The sequence below is a fragment of the Podarcis tiliguerta genome, assembly GCF_965153285.1.
Source record: "Podarcis tiliguerta genome assembly, chromosome: 10".
In the NCBI taxonomy this organism is placed as follows: Eukaryota; Metazoa; Chordata; class Lepidosauria; order Squamata; family Lacertidae; genus Podarcis; species Podarcis tiliguerta.
In genome coordinates, this window is record NC_139543.1 from 9,848,291 (window position 1) to 9,872,040 (window position 23,750).

The following is a 23,750-nucleotide window of genomic DNA, read 5'->3' on the forward strand; positions in this document are numbered from 1 at the left end:
GCTTGCCAATCAGAAGGTTGACAGTTCGAATCCCCGCGACGGGGTGAGCTCCCATTCCTCTGCCCCAGCTCCTGCCAACCTAGCAGTTTGAAAGCACACCAGTGCAAGTAGATAAATAGGTACCGCTGTTGTGGGAAAGTAAACGGCATCTCCATGCGCTCTGGTTTCCGTCACGGTGTCCCATTGTGCCAGAAGCAACTTAGTCATGCTGGCCACATGACCCGGAAAGCTGTCTGTGGACAAACGCCGGCTCTCTTGGCCTGAAAGCAAGATGAGCGCCGCAACCCCAGAGTCGCCTTTGGACTTAACTGTCCAGGGGTCCTTTGCCTTTACCTAATAGAAGGCCAGCTTTCACATGCACCGCAATGAAAAATGTATGGCCATAGATCACATACCAAAATAAGCCCCTACTTAGCACACATTTCTCATATAAAATGATCAAAGTATTATAATATATAGATGCTTCCAATGCCTCAAAGAGCATTAAATTAATAGAAAGGTGTTCCTTTTCTTTTTTTTCTTTTTAATAATTTTATTGGAAATTTTATTTACAACATAACATAAACCCCCCACCCCCCAATACAGAAATCCACCTCAATAAATGTGAGCATAATAATCAATGAGCATAACATACAAGAATACAAACAACCAAATAAAAGACTGTGGATTTTTAAGTTATAATTAGAAAAATCTTAATAATTATTCATAAAGGAAACAGTTTATAAGAAGTAAATAAGGAGGCCAGATACATTATACAAGAATAGAAAGGTGTTCCTAAACCTACATCAGTGAATATTAGGAGAAAAGTACATTTCCCACCACAATTCAAAGTGCTGGCTTTTGACCTCTAAGGCTTAATATAGCTTTGGACCACAACACCTCCTGCAATGTCTCTCCCCATGTGAACCTACCTGGATCCTTCATGTCAGTGTAGAGGCTCTTCTCCAGGTGCCTCCTCCAGGAGATGTATGGAGGGTGACTGAAGGAGAGATGGTCATTTCAGTAGTAGTAGCCCCCTGGCCTTTGGAATGCTTTCTCCAGGGTCTCCAGGTCTGGTCTTGACTTTGGTGACATCTTTTTGCCACCAAGCCTAGACTTTTCTTTACTCCCTAGGCATTCGATTGTTGAGGTTTCCATATCTGGTTTGTTTTTAGTCAGTGAGTACCTGGCGCTGTGGGTTAAACCACAGAGCCTAGGACTTGCCGATCAGAAGGTTGGCGGTTCGAATCCCCGCGACGGGGTGAGCTCCCATTGCTCAGTCCCTGCTCCTGCCAACCTAGCACTTCGAAAGCACATCAAAGTGCAAGTAGATAAATAGGTACCACTCCGGCGGGAAGATAAACGGCATTTCCGTGCGCAGCTCTGGTTCACCAGAAGTGGCTTAGTCATGCTGGCCACATGACCCGGAAGCTGTACGCCGGCTCCCCTGGCCAATAAAACGAGGTGAGCGCAGCAACCCCAGAGTCAATCACAACTGGACCTAATGGTCAGGGGTCCCGTTACCCTTTACCTACCTTTTAGTTGGTCCGACTTTTTATAGTATTTATTTTTCTTGTATTTATGTTGCCTTTAGACCCTTGTGATATAAGGCAGCAAATACAGGGACAATAATGGTCAAAAGTGTGACTTTAATTCTAGACTGACCAATCTAGAACTGAGAGTGAAATCCTATGCGAATGTTCTTGAGAGTAAGGTCCATTGACCTCAATGAATTTACATCTGAGTAAGGAAGGAGAGGGATTATAGGAACATAATTCTGTTAACATCTTCTAGAACTCAGTAATGACGCTAGTTTGTGTCTACTAAATAAAGATAACATCTTCAGTGAAAAGTGTTTTAATTTTTCTAAAATGGTATCACGGGATTCCCAAATTCTTGCTCTCATGTTCCCAGATCCAGTAATAAGCTATTGTTAAATGAAGCAAAATGGGTCTGTTCCACTAAAAATTATGATTAACTGTTAAAAATAGATGCATGTGCTAAAAAAACCCACAAAAAAACTGAAGTTGCTACAAATTTCCTCGGGGGTTCATACAGTTGAAACAACCCAATTTAGATTTGTCCTGTATTCTGTTGACGGGGTATAGCTTTGCCTGTTGCCATGGTCACCTTACTGTATTAATCTCGCTCTGTAATTTTCAAAAAGGAGAATCTTCCCTAAAGCAATGAAATAAAAATTCTTAGCCAAGCAGAGGGGACAAAAGAAGGATATTTTGCAGTCAGATCTATATTTAAGCATTGTTAAAATGTCTAGAGTTGCCGAGTTGTTATTTTCTAAATAAAAAAGAAACCCTGACTTATTATTATTATTTTGTTACTGTGCTTCAGAATCGTACGTCAGATCCTACCGCTGCGTAATCACTTGCTTTTTTTCTGTTTTCACACGCACTGGGCTATGTGCCTGCCAAAGATGGGTTTGAAGGAGTGTCTGTTTCTGTTTAGTTAAATAATGCTAAATATTTTGAGCTTGCTTGGCGGGGAGTGTGGGTGGGGTTACATTATGTCCCTGGATGACCTACATAGCAATAATAATAATAATAATGTACAGAAAAGTCAAGGTCATTGCATAGGGATCCTTAGCTCTGACGTAATTTATACTGAATTCAACATATCTGTCAACTTCTTCTAGATGTCACGTTGCATCCAGAGCCATCTTTGACCTTCCGCACCATTGGAGGGGTTCTTGATTTCTATGTCTTCCTTGGCCCAACTCCAGAAAATGTAATCCAGCAATACACAGAGGTTAGTTGAGAAATCTGTTCAGGCATGCCGTGCTAAGAAAAGCATTTACTTGTTGATTTGGTTGTGGGTTTGCATGAGGTATTGCATTACAATGATGACAGTGAAACTCAGTGCGTCACCCCTTTGCAAAACATCAACAAAAACACACCCACTTGATTTAAAGATCAATTGTACTGATCTTTAAATCGACAACTATACTTACTTATTTGCAATGGGGTGGTTTTATTAGCCTCCTTGACTCTTTGTTGCATTTGTTGACTGAAAAAAAATTGTATCTTTAGAAGCCAGTGGGGCAACTTTAATACTGGTCCTATCTATGAATTTTAATACAGAGGTAGAATGATTGAAGTTGCTGTAAAACATTTTTAAAATGTTATCAATCTGCTAAAAGTTAATGTTTATCAGTCTAGTATCTGGATGGCTTTCAGGGAGTAAGAACTGAAATAAATAATAGGATATTGGAATGATCACCAAGGGTTTGTAACCCATGTTCCATCTAGATTTGTTTATTTGGTTCCTCCTATTGCTCCCTCCCTTCTCTTCATTGCATTTTTCTAGCACATAGCACCAATATTTTCTCAAAGCACAAAAGGCCTTCTCAATAACTTGGAGCTCTGATTACAGCCCCTTTAACGCCACCTGTGAATCCTTGTTTTCCTGAGAAGGTGCCTGAAATATACTCGGAGTCGAGTGTGGATTTCACGCTCTTTATTCAGCTCATAGTAGTGAGGAGGAATGGAAGTTCCCCCGAAATGTGTGCTTTATATACATTATTTACACAATGGGCCCCACGTGATTGGCTAATTCCGGGATTCTCCTGTAGGCCAATCAGGTTGCGGCTTCACTTCCACCTGGAGTTGGATTGGGTGGCTCCTGCAGACCAATCAGACTGCTGCATTCTGAATCCTATTGTTCTAGGACCAATCAGACTGCTGCATTCTGAATCCTATTGTTCTAGAACCAATCAGACTGCTGCATTCTGAATCCTATTGTTCTAGGACCAATCAGACTGCTGCAATTTGGATCCTATTCAACTCAGTACACAACAGTGCCAAATACCACAAGTACACATTGCTGTGTTACTGTTATGCACACTGTATTTCCTTCCTTTGTTTCACTCAGTCTGACTTGAGAGGACTCCTTCCTAAGAGAGGCGTTGCTTGCAAAATGATTGGCGAAAATGCTCGTAGCATTTGCCCGTAATTCTCGGGTGAACATTTCAGAAACTTTACCATGGTTGCCTAGGCTTGTTTCATAAGCAAGGTTCCTTTGGGCATTCCACACTGCTGCTGTTTTGGGGATGGATTCAGTCGCAACAAACCTGCTCACCCCAAATATCAGACTCCGCGATGAGGAAATGCCCATGGAAGTGTAGGATAACACTTGCCCTGATGCCAGAGCTGTCAACTTTTCCCTTTTCTTGCGAGAAATCCTATTCGGAATAAGGGAATTTCCCTTAAAAAAAGGGAAACGTTGACAGCTATGCCTGATGCAACACTCTCTAACTACCCTGCAAGCAAAGCAGGATGAATCATCAATAATTTGATTGGTAGATAGGTATCGTGGAATTAATAGAATCACAGAATTGTAGAGTTGGTAGATGGGAAGAACCCTTTATCTTCCCCAGGATTTCTTCTCCTTCTTAGCTAGAAATGTTTGCAACTAGTAATCCTACTGCAAAAGAGCCCTGAGATACTTTCTAGATGAGCTGCAATATGGCATAAACATTTCTTGGCCAGAGTCTTCTTTTGCTTGTCTTTCTTATCCTAAGTGGGCAGATACCTTATATATTGGGGTAACAGATGGAATAGTGGGGCAGGGGGAAGAATTATTAGCTCAGAGAAGCAGCAATGCAAGAGAGGTATTTCTGCCATTGCAATGTTACCACCATAGGAGGTGGGGCCCACAGCCAACCAGTAATGAGTTGGCAAAACGTGTTCTCCCTAGCAGAGAGCACGTGTTGCGGTGGGGGATACAAGCCACCCATTGTTGCTGGGCGGATTTGTGGAGAGACACAGGCAGTGAATTTGTTAATTGGGTTTCTGGGGAGAATTGCTTGTTGCCAATTTAGAAGGAGGGGTCAGAAGTTTTAAATGCTGGACGCCCAGCTTTGGGCGTCCTCTTGGCTGCTTGCACTGGATCACCCGGCCACCCTCCCTGTATTGGGGGGGGGGGGGGTTGTTCGCTTGACCTTGCTATGCCTGTCATGGGGTCATCTGCTTTGAGGCAGGGGCCTGGTAGGAATTTTGTCTATCTGGCTGATTGGCTGGTGCCATTTGGTTTTTGCCTACTGTGTAGCAAATCGCCACAACTTGTATGGTTGGCGGTTAGGCGTTGGTTAAAATTGGTTGGTGGAGGGGTAAGTGCCTACCCCTCCAATGGTGGTGCAGAAAGGGAAATCCGTTAAAGGAATCCAGGGGCTTGCCATTCTTTTCATCCTTGTCCCTGGCATTGGACTTGGGCCGTGCAAGCCACCAGGAGCATGAGGGTGAGAAGTGAGGGACTGATGCCCAGCTTCATTTCTCCCCAAAATTGTTTCCTTGGCTGGCTTCCGCTGGAATCCGGAAGTCAGTTCTGTCCCCTGGGCAAGGACAGATAGTCGGAACCAATGCCTTAGCAACCACTCACGTGTGTGTATTTAAATAAAGTTGTGGCCAAAATCATGCCAGAAACCTAAACAAAAATTGATGTGTGCATTATTGGGGGGCGGCTTGGGGACCTCGACACGCAAAGCAAGACGCATCGTACACATAAACTCCGAGGGAAGGGCAATTTCTCTCTCCAGTGGGACCATCCTCTCCCAATTTCTACTCAGCCCAAGTCCGATCACAGCAGTTTCATGCTGACATCTCCATTTGAAATTTCCTAGCTGAAATCTGTTGCTGAAGGCCGAACTGGACGTGTGTTTATTAAATGCACATCGTCCCATTCGACTGTATAAAGCAGGGACTTTTATATTAGAAAAAGGGCACAGGGGAAGGGAGTGAAACCCTCAACTGCTTTACCTCAGTGCACTCTTTGTTCTCTCTCAGGCTAGCTCTAATATTGGAAGTAAGCTAGCGGGGATTATATGGTTTAAGCAGGGGTGTGTAAACAGCGGTTGGAATCTTTTTTGATTCTCTCTCCCATTTAGTCCTTTTGGAATAAAGGATTGCCCCTCTCCATATCCCTGCCTTGCAGCTGAATGAACAAGCATGTCCTGTGTCCATGCACTTCTGCTTTCTCCCTGCTCAGAGATACTGGAATATTGTTCCTGGATGCTACCATTTTTCATTCCTAATTTGTGTCCGTCTATTATTCTCTTGTCTAGAGACTTGTCTGATTTGGCCAGGCTAGGTAGCAAAAGGGGTTTGTTGGTGCATGGTGGCATATATCATATTAGAATGGGGGTCGCCAACCTTTGAGGGCCAGAGGGCACATTTGGAATTTTCAGAAAGCGCCACAGGTGCCAGTCACAAAATGGCTGCCCTGAGGTTGTGGCATAACACAAAATGGCTACCGTTAAGGCATGTCATGACAGAAAATGGCTGCCACATCCAAACAGAGAAAGCAAAAAAGAGAAAAGATCAGCTGCTCCATCAATTGGTGGGGGGCGGGGGGCACCCACGTTGGTTAATGCCATAGTTACAGAGAGCAACTATTTGCACCTCTCCCCTGTTTGAGACAGATGGGAAGATGGTTGTCCAATGCTGGCATCCATTGAAATGTGGGCATATTTAAAGGGATCAATGTAGGAGAGGCTGAGGCAGTGCCGACAGGAGCCGAGAAGGAAAAGCAATCAGTGTCTCATGCATTGCAGATTTTGTGGGAATCTTTGATTTATTTTTATTTAACAAAATTCAACAAACACAAAGCTTGATGGGGAAGGACTTTTTGTGGTGGTAGTGGCAGAAACACGGGCTCCTGCAGGCGCCCCATTGCCAACTGCCACATTAAGTGCCAAGTATAAGCTCTTAGTGGCAGGACCCATGTTTAATCAGGGGGTAGTGTTGTTTGAGTAGACATGGTGACAGAACTGGCATCAGGATTGTAGTATCGGCTGCTGTGCGTGCTGACTATTTGCTTTTAAGACTGGGACCTGCTTTTAAGACTGGGCAGGCCTTCACTTCAGAGTGAAGAGTCATCTTCTATGAAAAGTCGAAGACCCTGGATGATGTGCTAAAGAGGCTTTAGCTGAGCACTGCCCTGATACCTTTGTTGCAGGATCTGTCCTGTAACAGGTACCTGTCTGGCATTCTTGGTAGGCATCTTCTCTTGCCCAGAAAGAGGAGACACTGCAGTCGTAAATATGCAACTACGGTGTATTTTTTGCAAAGGAATGCCTTTAAAAGCTGACAGCAGAAATTAAGCAAACTGAACCGTTTCACGTTTTCACTCTGGGAGTAAGTGTATTTGTAAAAATTCTGCCTGTTGAGAAAAAGTGAAGGGGACAACCCCGTCCATTTGAAGTCAAAGAAAATAATTCATAAGCCTCCGTTATTTCATCAGTGGAAAAGCTCAATTTCCCTTTTTAACACCCTTTCAAACTTATATTAGCCATGCCCTTTCCCAACTTTGAAGAATATGGCATTTATTACCGTAATTGTTTAGCTTATTGTGTCATTGGCAACACCGGATCTTGTCTCCTTACACTGTCCGTCATACATTCTTCTCAGAATAAATGCAGAAATTCTCTTCTAAAGACACAAAAGTAAATAAGGTTATAGCATAGGGCTTGGCTATAGATAACCAGTTGCTAAAATAGGGAGAGGTAGTGTTAAATGAATGATATAAGATCAGTAAGGCCAAATAAACTTACTTTCCTTAAAATTAGGTAATTCAAAGATCGGCAGGTAAATTTCAAACACATTCCCAAACGTACACAGTGTACATTTGTGGCATGACAAAACGGATGCTTTGATGGGTGGTTGTTTTTTTATTTTTTATAAAAAAAATTATTAGATATTTTATAATTATAAAAAGAAAAACGATAAAAAAAACAATACATGAGTTCAACAAACAATACATCAACAATAAAAAAGGGAAAAAAACAATACAGCAATACAACATAAAAAAGAAGAACAGAAACACACTTCCAAATTTTTATATCCTAATCTTTCATTAGCTTATTTCCTCAACTTCCTCGCACCTCCCTTTTTTGTATTCTAGTTCAAATTATCTAGTTCAACAAATCCTTACCCTCTTCTTCAGTTTTTGTTCTATAATTTATCTTAACACAATTTAACTTTCAATTTTCCAATTTAACACATTAACACTTAATATTCATATAATTCTTAATAACCCTTCTGCTAAAACCATATACCTTCATTCCAATATACTTCTAACATTCATTAATTTTGCAATATTTCTGTAAATATACTTTAATTTTTTTCCAATCTTCTTCCATCGACTCTTCTCCCTGGTCTCGGATTCTGCCAGTCATTTCCGCCATTTCCATGTAGTCTTTGATGGGTGGCTGTTAATGCCTTATATCATTAGTATCATTATTAATCATTGAACTAATTATAGCCACCTGTCAGTAAATATGCCCTGGGCAGCTTATGAAAAAGCACAAAAATAAAAATAGGACATTGAGGCTGTAATCCTATTCACACTTACCTGGGAGTAAGTCCAACTGAACACGGTGGTGATTACTTCCAAGTTAGAGTTGTGATGTGTGATTAATATATTTTATTCAATTACTTTCACTGTCAGTGCCATTGATGGTAACTTTATTTTCTGTTCGTGTTGTACCAGTTATATTGTAATAATAGGAAAACTCCTTGGGCAATTGCCTGTATAAATATAGCTGCCATTCAGAATTTCTCAGGTGAAATCCTAATCAATTAGCAAACCTCTGGGAAGCCTGCCCCTGCTCCCTGATGTCTGAAATTAAAATTTCCCCAACTCAGCAAAGTGGGAGCAACTGAAAATATAAAGCTTGGTTTTGATCTCTGTTGGTACCCAATGGCAGCTAGGGTGGGACTGTAAAAAAATAACCTAAGCACCACCTCATATCAGTGGCGTAGCATGGGTTGTCAGCACCCGGGGCAAGGCAAGTAATTTGCGCCCCCTAACCCGTGGATTTGCGCCCCCTAACCCTAACCCCCAGATGTTGCGCCCGGTGCGGCCGGCCCCCCCTGCACCCCCCACGCTACGCCACTGCCTCATATTTCCAAAATAAACATGTGACAGGCCAGCAGTAATGGATATTGCCCCAAGTTCTTTGCTACAGTGGAAATCACGGTGGGAAGTCTGAGGAAGTGCTCTGAGGTAATTTCACTGTGAAATTATTTCTGAAGCCAGCTTCCTGGAAATCTTTAAACGCCAGATGCTATTATTAGAACATGACTCAATTGGTGAATATGTTGACTGCAAATTTCAAAAGCAAGTGATGTGCCGAGGGAGACAATTTAGTTTGTTCAGACCTGGTGTGACCTTTAACCTGCCAAATTGGTAGCATTCAATCCCCTCTTCTTCTTATCCTGCTTCTCTCACAACTTCTAATTGGGGAGCTGGAGGAGAGATGATAATAATTCCTGTATAGGAGAAAAATAAAGCCATTCTGACAGGAATAAGTCTTCACAAACCAAAGTTTTTTTTGTTTTTTTTAAAGATTAGCTTCTAGAGTCCAGGGGATGGTAGTTTTTTTATGGGTGCTGGGAATTGTAGCTCTGTGAGAGGATTTTTTTGGGGGGAGCCATGTGCTTTAAATGAATGGTAGTTAATGTGCATAGTACCCAAGGCCAAAATCCCAGAAGTTTTACTCCTTCTCCCTAGCAGTAAAATTACAATAACTTAAGTAACTAATCATTTTTTGCCCTTTCAAGACTCTTTCAGTCAGCTGCCTGAGGCAGTCTCCTCACTATGCACTATGGTGGGGCCGGCCCTACCACTTTTCACCATACGTTGCTTTTTTGCAAAGTGGCCCCACAAAATAAACCTCCCAGCACATAGAAAGCGATCCTACCCAGCCTACAGACTTCCTCCCTGATTTGTCAACTTTATTTGGGTGCACTTTTAGATTTACATAACCTTCACATGAAAAAAACATATCTTAGTGGCAAACAATAGAAAAGATCACAATGCCCTTAGAGTTCAGATAAATCGAGAGGAAACATGTTCCAGGGTTTATTTATTATAAATAATATTTCAAAACTGATTAACCTGGAGGTAGGCTGTATGAACTGTGTATTGATTTGTAATGTTTTAGAATAGAATAGAATAGAATAGAATAGAATAGAATAGAATCATAGAGTTGGAAGAGACCACAAGGGCCATCGAGTCCAACCCCCTGCCAAGCAGGAAACACCATCAGAGCACTCCTGACATATGGTTGTCAAGCCTCTGCTTAAAGACCTCCAAAGAAGGAGACTCCACCACACTCCTTGGCAGCAAATTCCACTGTCAAACAGCTCTTACTGTCAGGAAGTTCTTCCTAATGTTTAGATGGAATCTTCTTTCTTGTAGTTTGGATCCATTGCTCCGTGTCTGCTTCTCTGGAGCAGCAGAAAACAACCTTTCTCCCTCCTCTATATGACATCCTTTTATATATTTGAACATGGCTATCATATCACCCCTTAACCTCCTCTTCTCCAGGCTAAACATGCCCAGCTCCCTTAGCTGTTCCTCATAAGGCATCGTTTCCAGGCCTTTGACCATTTTGGTTGCCCTCCTCTGGACACGTTCCAGTTTGTCAGTGTCCTTCTTGAACTGTGGTGCCCAGAACTGGACACAATACTCCAGGTGAGGTCTGACCAGAGCAGAATACAGTGGCACTATTACTTACCTTGATCTAGATGCTATACTCCTATTGATGCAGCCCATTGTTGGGTCTCTGGACCGTAATAAAGATTGTTGTTGTTGTATTGGTATATTTCAAAACTAAAGCTAATGTATTGTACTGTTGTGCTCTTTTAGATAACCTTTTAAAGCCAACATATCCTCTGAATTACACCAATTATTTCCAAACAGATACATTACATTCCCATAAGAATTCAGCTGTGAAGTTTTTTCAGAGTTATCCCTTTATGAATGGTCAAATGCAGGAGACACTGTTTGCAGGAAGAAAAAATCCTCTTTGACATTCCCTCATCTCCTTGTTTCTGGCTAGTAGCTTATAGATTTACTCCTTCTACGGTTTCAGTTATTTTCTTCACCTTCTATTGTACTTTTGCAAATTATTCTATAGACTTTGTTCTGCCCAGTTTTGCAAAGCGTACCGAAAGCTCTACACTGAGGCTACATTTCAAGGAAAGAAAGCTCTATTCTGGCAACATCAGACGTAAATTCCAGGTCTACTAAATTCTGCTCTGCTTCAGCGGAACCATCTGGAATATGTGCCAGATGTTGGTTACTTTATTGGGAAGCTTCAGGGGGATCCATTTGAGAGACCATCTAAGGCGTAATTAGACTAAGGAACATTTGTTTCTCCAGCTGTCCTACTTTTAAAGTCTTCTCTTGGACTATTCTGTTAATTCAAAATCAAGTTCACCTTAGATGCTCCAGCCTAATGAACTTGGGAAAGGAACTGTTTTAAAAGTTAAGACCACCTTGCAAGCAGTTTTCTTGTAATTGTTCAACCCTACATGCTGTTTCCTCAGGGGGGCTCTGGCAGAATATAGCCTTGCCTTAGGTTACACCCGATGTTTACAAGCTCAAGGGTGCAGTTACGTAACTGAATCTATAACAAGATTATGTATGGGTCACACTGCCTAGAGAAGGACTCCTATAGCCCAAACCAGGATGCTCCTAAAAGCATGCTAATGCGGATGAAAAGTCTAGGTTATTGCAGGACGCACCCTTGAGCTCCAACATCAGTATCAACTCAGTACCTAGTTGGTGAAAAGGTGCTGCAGAGGTCTGTCTTGTAGAAAAAAGAAACTGTATCATGTAGAATGACAGACCTTCCAAGTGTACCTATTTTCCAAAGACAGCCCCAGATTTACAGAAGCTGTCCCAGTTTCTGATTTGAACCCAGAATGTCTCGGTTTTCTTTAGGATGTCCCTATTTGCGTCAGAGAAATGGAGGGTATGGAGTTATGTGACCCCCAAGCCAAGGAGATAAGTAACTATGCACCCTTTAGAAGACATCTGAAGGCAGCCCTGTATAAGGAAATTTTTTAATGTTTAATGTTTCATTGAGCTTTTTCATATGTTGGAAGCCGCCCAGAGTGACTGGGTCAACTCAGGGCTGTCTTAAGCATATGGGGTGCCAGGGAGCAAAGATCTGACCGGTGCTGCCCCCCCAGTTGCCCAGTCCCAGGTGCGGAGGAGGGCAAAGCCGGCCGGCCGCCTCAGTATCTCACTGGCCCCAGAACTTGCTGCGCTGAGCCGCCCACAGCAGAAGAGCCCGTCACAGCGCTCTGACCAACGGACGGGCTCTTCCCCGGACTCAACTCTTGGGTCCCAGGCTCTCGGCCTGGCACCCCTGAGAGCCCGGCACCCGGGTGCCCCGCACCCCTAGTGCCTATGGGTAAGATGGCCCTGAATAGGACTTTCCTATTTTCATTGGAGAAATGTTGGAGAGTATGGAATGGTGGCTTTAAATCCTGTCCTTCCCTGATATCTATTTGAAAGATGCCATTCAGACTCCATAAAGTTCCGTGATAGATTTGTTAGTAGTCCCTCTATCATGCAATGTGGCAAAACTGCTTTTAAAATGGAGGAGAGTTATTTTTTATTATAAAAAATGCCAACCACCCAGTTTGTGGTATGACATGGAGATCACATGTTCAAAGAAAAATGATTCTACTGGGTCAGAGAAGTGTGTGTGTGTTTAAGCAGCTTTTTAGACCCCAGCTCTCATATGGAGCCAGTTTGTGTACCTCATCTACTTTGCGTACTTCATCGTCTTGGTTCCTTTCCATTTAATTAAGTACAGTTAAGCCTGATATATAGCTGACCATTTCCTGACACCAGTATAGGAAGCTGTCCCACATGTCCCATGTGCTGTATCTGGCGTTGAGCTCAATATTTCAAAGCTTTGAACTTAATATATAGCTTGAGGTAGAGACGTGGGTGGTGCTGTGGTCTAAACCACTGAGCCTAGGTCTTGCCGATATGAAGGGCGGTGGTTTGAGTCCCCGCGACGAAAGGAGCTCCCATTGGTCGGTGCCAGCTCCTGCCAACCTAGCAGTTCAAAAGCACGCCAATGCAAGTAGATAAATAGGTACTGCTCTGGCGGGAAGGTAAATGGCGTTTCCATGCACTGCTCTGGTTTCGTCAGAAGCGACTTAGTTATCCTGGCCACATGACCCAGAAAAACTGTCTGCAAACAAACTTTGGCTCCCTCTGCGAGTAAAGCGAGATGAGCGCCACAACCCCAGAGTCGTTCATGACCGGACTTAACTGTCAGGGGTCCTTTACCTTTAGACAACCTACCCACCCAACAGGCGAATAATGTTTCTTCCACACTGGAAATTTCCAGTCTTATTATGCAGGGTTGGCAAGTACCTTTGTGGGCTCTGTGGAACATATAGTTGCCCTGTGGTGGCATCAGCATGAGAATCTTGTTGTCCGTGGCTTCCAAACCAATCTGATGCTCTGAATTTAGGTCACATTTGCACACACTTAAAACGTGTGGCTTCCCCCAGAAAATCCTAGGAACTGAAGTGCGTTAAGAGTGCTGGGAATTGCAACTCTGTGAAACATAAGCTACAGTTTTTCAGGACTCTTTGGCAGAAGCTATGTGCTTTAAATATATGGTGTGGATGTGACCTAAGATAATGTCATGCAAGGGTGATACTTACTGTTTGGGAACACATACCCTCAAATATTTAGCAGCAGGGTACCGGTACATTGAGGCCCTTCAGTTATTCAGAGGAAGCATTAATGCTGTGAGAAAGACTTTCAGTGCTGGAGTCTTGCTCTGAACTCCTGCTGAACTCTTTCTCCTGCAGAAGTATTACTGAGAAGCTTAGTTTGATCATGCCCTGAGACGATGCATGCATTTTGCCATTGCTCTTGCCAGGAACCTGAGAAAGCCAGGGAAACTCCGGGGTTCCTGCCAAATATCTTCCCAATACCAGCTGCTGCAACGGGGCGGGTGGGGGGAGGCGTCCCAGCTCTGACATATATATTTAACAAATTGCATAGGTGCAAGCCTAAGAAGTCCCCGTAACTTCTCCCAAATCTAAAGCAAGCAGACACATCCTTTGCATTACCCGTATTTTTCACTCTGTAAGATGCACCAGACCACAAGACGCACCTAGTTTTTGGATGAGGGAAACAAGAAAAAAAAATATTCCGAATCTCAGAAGCCAGAACAGCAAGAGGGATCGCTGAGCAGCGAAAGCAGCAATCCCTCTTGCTGTTCTGGCTTCTGGGATAGCTGCGCAGCCTGCATTCGCTCCATAAGACGCACACACATTTCCCCTTACTTTTTAGGAGGGAAAAAGTGAGTCTTATAGAGCAAAAAATGTGGTACTTCATTCTGGAGTCTGGATGGTAATTGAAGTGGCTTCTAGCAAGCATCTTCTCCTGGGAATTCCAGCAAGCCTCTTCTCCACCTTTCCCCATGAAGGATGTCTCAGTCACCTGGCTGTGAGTTCTGCCACTATGTGGTGGGAATCTTGTACTGACAGGTCTGTAACAACCCAGTACTTGATTATTATTTTTACGCTCACTAAGGGCCATGTAGCACACCATGGTAGAAGCATTAAGTTGCAGCTATACCGTTGTTTTTCCTTTAATGAACTATAGGTGAAGGGTGTCTTTATTGGGACCACAGCATACATGAAGGAGGTTGATACCTTCCTTCTCCAAACATGATTGGGACCAAAGACACACCCTCTTCTTGTACGGCTGTGATGCTTAGAAAATAAGTTCCCATTAGTGCTAAGAAGTAAACCTAGTTCTGTCTTCCAGCTTTCCAGCCAATGAGTGCAAAAGCACTGAACTAATTAAAAAGCACTAGGCAGATTTTAAATGACATCATTTCATTTTTTGTTCATATTCCCTACAATAAACTCACAACATTTTTGATCACAACATTTTTGGCTAAGGGACAGTGCCGGATTTATGTAAAGGCAAAACAAGCTATAGCTTAGGGCCCTACTCTCTTGCCCTCCCCCCCCCTGAAAATTTAAAGGGAAAAAAACCCTGGATGTACATTTCCAAAATATAAGATAAAAAAACAAATAAAATAAAACCTACATACAGCAACAGTGTTTTGTGTTGTGTAATGGGCCCCGCCTGCTAGCCTGCTCCCTAAAATATCACTGGTTTGCTCATTTCTATATACAGTGGTACCTTAGTTCTCAAACTTAATCCATTCCAGAAGTCTGTTTGTTGTTGACAGAGGACAGCTGGACATATAATGGGCCCCATTACCTTCAGTAGCTTAGGGCCTCAACAAACCTAAATCCGGTCTCTTAAGGGACAGTAGACCTTTGAGTCATAACTTACTGTGTACATAGATGGGAGGTTACTTGTTAGCTTTCAGTATCAGCAGCCAGGTGAAAAGTGCATTCAATGATGAAAAGCTCTATAACTGGTTCCTCCCCGCTCCTCCCAAAAAACCACATAGCTTTCAAAACTCTTCTTGCTAATTCTTTCCATGACAAGCCAACTCCTCATTTCTTATCTTGAGTTATTCTGATTAGTAGCTGAATACCTGTACAATGTTAGGATTTTGATAAAGCTGCAAGAGCTCAGTTTTATAGTATCCAGTTGCACTTGCAATGTAAGATTATAAGATTACCGTATTTTTCGCCCTATAAGACGCACATTTCCTCCTCCAAAAATGAAGGGGAAATGTAGGTGCGTCTTATGGGGCGAATGCAGGCTCCTTGGCTTCAGCGATAGCAACGCGAAGCCTCCGAAGCCTGCGCTCCGGAGGCTTTGCGTTGCTTCCGCTGAAGCCAGGAGAGTCTGCTCTTTGAGGCTGGCCGTGGGGGAAAGCAACACTTCCCCCCTCGCCAGCCCCAGAGGATGGGGGGCAGCAGGAAGGCGCGCAACGCCTTCCTGCTACTCTCCATCCCGGCATTGAGGCTGGCGGGGGGAAAGCAGCGCTTCCCCGCTCGCCAGCCCCAAAGGATGGGGAGCAGCAGGAAGGCGCGCAACGCCTTCCTGCTGCTCTCTGACCCGGGTTGGAGGCTGGCGGGGGGGGAAGCAGCGCTTCCCCACTCGCCAGCCCCAGAGGATGGGGGGCAGCAGGAAGGCGCGCAACGCCTTCCTGCTACTCTCCATCCCGGCATTGAGGCTGGCAGGGGGGAAAGCAGCGCTTCCCCCCTCGTCAGCCCCAAAGGATGGGGGGCAGCAGGAAGGCGCGCAACGCCTTCCTGCTACTCTCCATCCCGGCATTGAGGCTGGCGGTGGGGAAAGCAGCGCTTCCCCCCTCGCCAGCCCCAGAGGATGGGGGGCAGCAGGAAGGCGCGCGACGCCTTCCCGCTACTCTCCAACCATCCTGTGGGCTTTTGCGGGAGATGGGGGAATTCCCCCACCTCCCACAAAAGCAGGCAAAAGCCGTGCGCTCTTTAAAGGGGCTCCGCGGCTTCCGCTGGCTTTTCTAGGAGGTGGGGGAATTCCCCCACCTCGTAGAAAAGCCCGTAGGAGCCGCGCAGCCTTTAAAGAGCGCGCCGCTCTTGGGGGCTTTTCCCTGAGTAGGGAGAAGGGACTGACTGGCCGAGTCCGTCCCTTCTCCCTCCTGTGGGCTTTTGCAGGAGATGGGGGAATTCCCCCACCTCCCGCAAAAGCAGGCAAAAGCCGCGCACTCTTTAAAGGGGCTCCGCGGCTTCTGCGGGCTTTTCTAGGAGCCCGCAGGAGCCGCACACCCTTTGAAGAGCGCCCCTCTTGGGGGCTTTTCCCCGAGGAGGGAGAAGGGACTGACTGGCCGAGTCCGTCCCTTTTCCCTCCTGGTCGAAAAGCCCGTAGGAGTCGCGCACGGCTCCTGTGAGCTTTTGCAGGAGGTGGGGGAATTCCGCCACCTCCCGCAAAAGCAGGGAGAAGGTCTTGGAGTAGCGCACAGGCTGCGTGCAGCCTGTCCGCTGCTCCCAGAGCTGCGGGGGGGAAATCATATTTTTTTCCTTGATTTCCCCCCCTGAAAACTAGGTGCGTCCTATGGGCCGGTGCGTCCAATAGGGCGAAAAATACGGTATATACTATATATAATAAGGTTACCAGATGTCCCCATTTCCCGGGGACGGTCCCCAGATTTCCAAATCAGTCCCCTGACAAAATCCTATCATTTCCTACTGAAGTTGAAAAGTGTCCCCGGATTCACTGAAAAACATCTGGTAACCTTAATATATAAGACAGCAATCTTAAAAGTGCTTTGACATTTGGAGAAACTTGAGGTTGTCTGCAGCTCATCCCTGTGGGTGGCAAAGCCATCTTGTGTGATGGTTTCAAGGAGTGCACAATTGTTATTTTGCCATTCAACAATTTGCAAATGCTTAGCTATACCAAATCAAGTGCCTGAACTATGAGTAGTCGATTGCAATTAGCTGAGCTTTGTGTGTTTGTGTTTGTGTGTGTGTGTGTGTGTGTGTGATTGACCTGAGGAGGTGAATGCAAATAATTAAAACTCAGAGAGCTCTGAATAAACACCAACCTTTCGATCAGGTAGCTTAGCAGACTGTGGCATTAAAAATAGTATCATTCTGGGCTGGAAAGTTCAGAATGTTGTATTGATTTAATTAAAGGCTTGCTAATTGGCAATGGCTATGAAGAAGCTGGGGACTGGACGGAGCCAGTATGTGGAAGAAAACTCAGGGTATTTTTTCCAACATTTAATTAGCGGAACAGTATTGCTATACAAATGCATGGAACAGCCACCTGTCAACGGGAACAGCTAAATATGGTCTCTTCAATGTGCCATTTAGACTTGAACTTTAGATGGGGGTAAATTGAAACAACTAGGGTACGGACTATAGCAGGAGCAAGAAGGTAGTTTTAGTAAATTCCAAGCTGAGGCTTGTATTGGAAAGAAAGAGGCAGACACCAGTCACTGGGTGAAATTAGGACACAATTTTGTTTCTTTGTGGGCCTGAAAAGGGGTCTTCAGCATCTGTCTTCCCCACCGCAAAACACCCACTGCTGAAGTGATCTGTGATGTTTATACCCCAAGATGAAAATCCATGTGTTTCCCACCATCTGACAAAAGGCTGAACAAATAAGCATTGGGTGAAGAAAATAAGAAGGGAATGCTTTCCCTCCTCGTTTGTCCTATTTATCACAGATCTCCTCAACAGCCTCTCATTCAAGGCTACGAAAGTAGCAAGGACTGCAAAATCAGGATATTATAAGGCTGTTTTATATTTGAGGTGGAAAATCCATCAGAAGGTAACCTTAACTCCTGTATGCAGTTCTATAACAATATTCTCATCTGGTGAAATTACGAATTACTAGGATGGCAAAATGTTGAGAGGCAAAATCAGTCTCATGGTGGCTGTTCCACAATGCTGGCTTTGAGACATTTTGGCACCTCTGTTGAAAACGATACTTGATCTGATCTCCACCCACCCTACTCGGTAATGATAGATTAAGAGGAAGGAAAGTGCTCTCCTTCGGGGTGGAATCTTCTGCTCGACAAAACTGCTTCTTGATAATGCTGGTTGTGTTCCTGCTCTTCAAAAGAGCTATTGTGTGAATATTCCTTCTGGTACTTTAACTACAAAAGTTTGTCGGCATCTTCGTGACATCTTACTTGTTTAAAAGGCCTCTAATCAGCTTCCCTAGCTATCTTGCCTGCTCAAAGTGCAGAGAAAAACTAACACGCAACTAAAATAGATTTGAAAAGTATTTCCTCCCCTACAGAAACAAGGTTTGCAATCCTGTGTACACTACCTGGGATCAAGTCCCCTTGAACTCACTACTTCTGAGAAGAAATATATGCTCACTCTCCACAGATCGTGACACTAGACTTCTGCTTTGTTGCCTGATAAAGTGATAATTTTCCCACAGTTCCAAGGTCTACACTACAAAGAATAGAATTACAGTGGAACCTCAGTTTTTGAGCATCTCGGAAGCTGAACGTTTCAGAAGTTGAACTCTTCCGTTTTCGAACGCTTCCGTTTTCGAACGCGCCTCGGAAATCGAATGGCTTCCGCCATGTGTTTTTGTTTTTTCTCAATGGATTTTGCCAACTGCCCATTGTGCCTTGGTTTTCGAATGCCTCAGAAGTCAAACGGTCTTCCGGAACAGATTACGTTTGAAAACCGAGGTTCCACTGTAGCACTTTGCTGAGTGTAACACACCTGTTAAATTTACCCGAGTTTCATATTAACAGAAAGAACTAAAATATCTAAATTTCTCTGTCACTGTATGAGATTCTGCAGCACACTTAAAAAAACCAAAAAACTAAAAATGTTCTGCTTCTGTTTTTTGCTTTTAAGGCTATTGGACGGCCACATCTTCCTCCCTACTGGTCTCTGGGGTACCAGCTCTCACGATGGGGATATTCTGACATTGGTGCAGTGGAACAGGTTGTGAAGCGCATGACAGAGTATGGCATCCCCTACGTAAGTGGGCATTTTGCAATGTGTATTTAAATTGGTTTCCCGGGGGAAACAATGAACAAGAACAGATTGTATCCCTAAAAGAATAGTATCGATTATGTTTGTTGGTATTATATTAATTGTATAATTGATAGGGCATGGGATAATTTCTGTACCAGCTTTTATTATGGTATCAGCCTGAGCAAAAAGGCAAAACTTAACCTTTGTGCTTTATTCTTCTTAAACACAACATACTTCTGTTGCAATTGCCAGGATGTCCAGTACGGAGACATTGACTATATGGACCGTAAGCTGGACTTCACGTATGACAAAGAAAAGTATGCTGGCCTACCGGAATTCATGCAAGAGTTGAAGAAGGATGGATTGCATTATGTCATTGTTCTGGTAAATGAGCTTAAGTACTAACCTCGTTTACATTCATTCATATGACTTGCTATATGAACTTTCTTTTATAACAGGATGCTTCTCCCCTGCCCCACCCTGGGTAATGTACATTGTACTCTCAGTATGCTCTGTCATAGCTGTCAACTTACAGATTTGAAAATAAGGGATCGGCAGCCTCGAAAATAAGGGATCGGCTGCCAAAATAAGGGATCAACAATTACTTTGATGAAATACATATTTTGTTGCGTGCAAATGGCTTTAGATACCTATTAGGTCCATAAATTACCATATAGCATATATTCAACACAAAAAAAAACCAGCAACAATTTGTTGTTGACAAAGGACAGCTGGACATAGAAAGGGCCCCATTACCTTCAGTAGCTTACTTAAGGGACATCATCAATAAGGGACAGCAGCGGGACGTGGCACTGGGATAAGGGACTGTCCCGCCAAATAAGGGACGCTTAACAGCTATGTGCTCTGTTCAGTTTTTTTCTTTTCTTTTTGGGGGGTCCCTAGTGAAAATATGAGAATGGGAGGGGTGGGAAATGAGTGAGTACTGTGTGGGAGAGGAAGAAAACACAAACACCATTATGGAATGGGGGGGGGGGTGTGGATGCTGTACAGCAGGGATGGAGGGACATCAGGCCTGGAGGCTACATGAGGTCCTTTAAGCATCTCTCTTTCTCTGGCTCTCAGGACTTACCCCTCATTGGCCCCTCTCTGTGCCTTCCTCAAGTGCCTCACTGGAATGTATCCTCTTGCATCCAGTGCCCTGCCTACTTTTGCTTTTGGCAACACCCAGCTGCCAAGACCACATAACACCGGTCTTGAAATACCTACATTGGCTCTGAGTACGTTTCTGAGCACAATTCAAAGTGTTGGTGCTGACCTTTAAAGCCCTAAACAGCCTCGGTCCTGTATACCTGAAGGAGCGTCTCCACCCCCATCATTCTGCCCGGACACTGAGGTCCAGTGCTGAGGGCCTTCTGGCGGTTCCCTCGCTGTGAGAAGCCAAGTAACAGGGAACCAGGCAGAGGGCCTTCTCAGTAGTGGCACCTGCCCTTTGGAACGCCCTCCCATCAGATGTCAAGGAAATAAACAACTATCTGACTTTTAGAAGACATCTGAAGGCAGCCCTGTTTAGGGAAGCTTTTAATGTTTACTAGGCTATTGTATTTTAATATTTTGTTGGAAGCCGCCCAGAGTGGCTGGGGAAACCCAGCCAGACGGGCGGGGTATAAATAAATAAATAAATAAATAAATAAATAAATAATAATAATAATAATTGGCATGGCACCCCCAGAATACTCCCCACAGGGGAATGCGACCCTTTGATTTGAAAAAACCTCCCCATCCCTGCTATGCAAAAATTCTGTTATACATCCAGCTCAATGTATCTCTCTGTGAGGGTCTGTATGAATATGGAAAAAGGAATTTCCTGACTACCTTGAACCCACTAAAACCACTGCTTTCGATTTTGTAAGGGGGGGGGGAAGTACATTGGTTGTCATGATCATAATCTGTTCATAAGGCAGAAGGAAGTTCTTAGGCCATCTTGTGCCCTTTAAAGCCAACTCATGTTACCAGAATGGTGTGGGAGCTACTTCTGTGAAGCTAGATTCTTTACTGCTCTGGAAATATCTGTTGGGAGGAGCCACTGAGACTGGCCAAGTGACACAGTTCCTTTTCATGTCAGCCTCAGGGGAACCCCATCCCTCTGACTGTCATGGATGCTCAGATGAAATCTGCAGCATAGATGCACAAAGCATCATTCATAACGCTCTAAATGCTAGCCTAATATTTCATCTCTAATTCAGAATCCATAAGCATGCCAGAAAACACAGTTCTTCAGTTTAGTAAATCCATCACCAAAGGAAGCACATTAAGAATTCTTAATGCATCCTGCAGACTAATAGGACCTGGTGTTATAATTGCAAGAATACCGATTAAAGCTGAAGAGCACTTTTTGCTTTCTCCCAAGAGCTGTGCTGATGAAAACATGTCAAAAATGGGTCTTTACTTAGAATGGAAGGGGGCATAATCTAGGGACAAATGCAAATGTTCTCAGCCAGAGCTGCCTCTGTGAGCTGCTAGGAGGAGGGAGACAGTCTGCTCCTCTATTCTAGAGACCGATGCATGCAGAATAAACTTATTCCCTTATTAGGAGGTGAACGTGTGAATGGCAAACGCATTTCAGTGTGACGTGCAAGCTAGTAATGACTGACCAGGAGAGGGATGTGGTGGTTTTAATGAACAGCTCAGTGAAAAGAGGGTTATGGTGTAGCTACTGTGAAAATGGCAAATGCCCTGCTAGAGATCATTAGCAAAGCAATCAAGAAAGAAACTGCCATCTGAAAAATGAATTGCTAGAAAAGGTGAGGCATAGGACAATCAAAATGATCGCGCAACTCTCCTATGAAGAAAGTTCATCATGTCTGCAGCTTTTTAGCCTAAATACAGTGTTTCCCAAACTTGGGTCTCCAACTGTTTTGGGACTACAACTGCCATCATCCCTAGCTAGCAAGACCAGGGATGATGGGAATTGTAGTCCCAAAACAGCTAGGGACCCATGTTTGAGGAACACCGGCTTAGAAGAAATGTAAATTAAGGGGGAGGGACATGATAGAGGTGGCTTTAAAAGAGAATTGGACATTTTCATGGAGGATAAGGCTGTTAATGGGTACTAGCCTTGATGGCTGTGTTCTACCAGTTGCTTGGAATCACGACCGGTGAGGGTGCAATTGCACTGATGTCTTGCTTGGGGGGCTTCCCATGGGCATCTGGTTCTCAACTCTGAGAACAGTGTCCTGGACTAAATGGGCCTTTTGCCTGACCCGGCAAGGCACTTGCTAGGTTCTGCCTACGCATCTATGATAATTAAGTCAATGTATAAAGCCAAATAGGGACGCGGGTGGTGCTGTGGGTTAAACCACAGAGCCTAGGACTTGCCAATCAGAAGGTCGGCGGTTCGAATCCCCGCAACAGGGTGAGCTCCTGTTGCTTGATCCCAGCTCTTGCCAACCTAGCAGTTTGAAAGCACGTCAAAGTACAAGTAGATAAATAGGTACCGCTCCAGCGGGAAGGTAAACGGTGTTTCCGTGCGCTGCTCTGGTTTGCCAGAAGCGGCTTAGTCATGCTGGCCACATGACCCGGAAGCTGTACGCCGGCTCCCTCGGCCAATAAAGCGAGATGAGCGCCACAACCCCAGAGTCGGTCACGACTGGACCTAATGGTCAGGGGTCCCTTTACCTTTATAAAGCCAAATTAGCTATGGAGTTGTACCAGTAATGCTATCAAAGATTTTGAATTTCCTTTTAAGGTCAGGTTCCTCTATTTATCTTTGATCGTGGTGAACTCCCAACGAGCAGTGACTATCTACCTGTTTGTGTTGTCCTTCTGAACGAGCCTCCGCATTGTGAAATGCACCAACTTCCTCTGGACATTGGATTTAGGAGAACAGGGATATTTCTTGGAGCGGATGGGGGGGTGGCCGTGTTCTTCTGACTTCCTGACAGCTGAGTTACTGCTGCTTAATGGAGGGAGATGGGCGAAGCGATGGAGAAGCAGCACAAAGCGGAACCATGCACCATGCCAGCCTCCCACCACTTTGCTCCTCCCAGTTAGAAGCTATAACTCCTCTGTTGGGAAGTCAGGTAAGCACTATGCTACCCACTACTGACATCTCGGGTTTCAATGCATGGAGAAGTGGAGGCAAATTTGGATGCAGCATTCACCTCATAAAAATCACTGTTGTGTTGTTGTTTTTTAAGTGAGTGTATCATGTGAAAAATATATGAGGCAATTTCAGTCTCTCTACCACCCCTTTGCCTCCTGGCAATTTCCCCCCTAAGAATGCCAGGGCTTACTCATCATCCTCTGCTGCCTGCCTTGAACAATGGCCCCATTTTCGCCTCTGACTTATTCTGAGTCAGAGCAAATGCATTGTTTCCATACAAAGGTTGATGCTCTGAAAGTAACAATGGTTATCAAGCAGAACGATCAACATCTATTCCAGCAGAATAACTTTAATGAGGAAGGTTGCCTGCTCTTCGTCAACCCCCACAGAAAAGAGAATTCGTTGCAACAGCAAATGGAAACAATTTAGAATTCACTAAACAATTAAAAACAATATTCAGGAACTTTGGCATACAAAAAACTAGGGGTGGGATTAATTCCGAAATG

General features: G+C 44.2%; 1 protein-coding gene and 1 long non-coding RNA gene across 2 annotated transcripts in view; one reads left to right on the forward strand and one right to left on the reverse strand.

Annotated features, from left to right (window-relative positions):
* The window catches only part of LOC310658302, a 35,015-nt gene extending 25,933 nt beyond the window's left edge, over nt 1-9,082 (reverse strand). The window contains exons 1-3 of the long non-coding RNA XR_014502204.1: nt 8,888-9,082; nt 8,341-8,732; nt 7,320-7,418 (exon numbers count right to left, since the gene is read on the reverse strand). This is a non-coding gene — a long non-coding RNA (uncharacterized lncRNA). The remainder of the gene's footprint in view (nt 1-7,319; nt 7,419-8,340; nt 8,733-8,887) is intronic.
* The window catches only part of LOC310658049 (sucrase-isomaltase, intestinal-like), a 92,005-nt gene that overhangs the window by 32,358 nt on the left and 35,897 nt on the right, over nt 1-23,750 (forward strand). Inside the window, exons 7-9 of the mRNA XM_083399585.1 lie at nt 2,630-2,742; nt 19,059-19,184; nt 19,434-19,565. Coding sequence (XP_083255711.1) covers nt 2,630-2,742; nt 19,059-19,184; nt 19,434-19,565 — 371 coding nt within the window. The remainder of the gene's footprint in view (nt 1-2,629; nt 2,743-19,058; nt 19,185-19,433; nt 19,566-23,750) is intronic.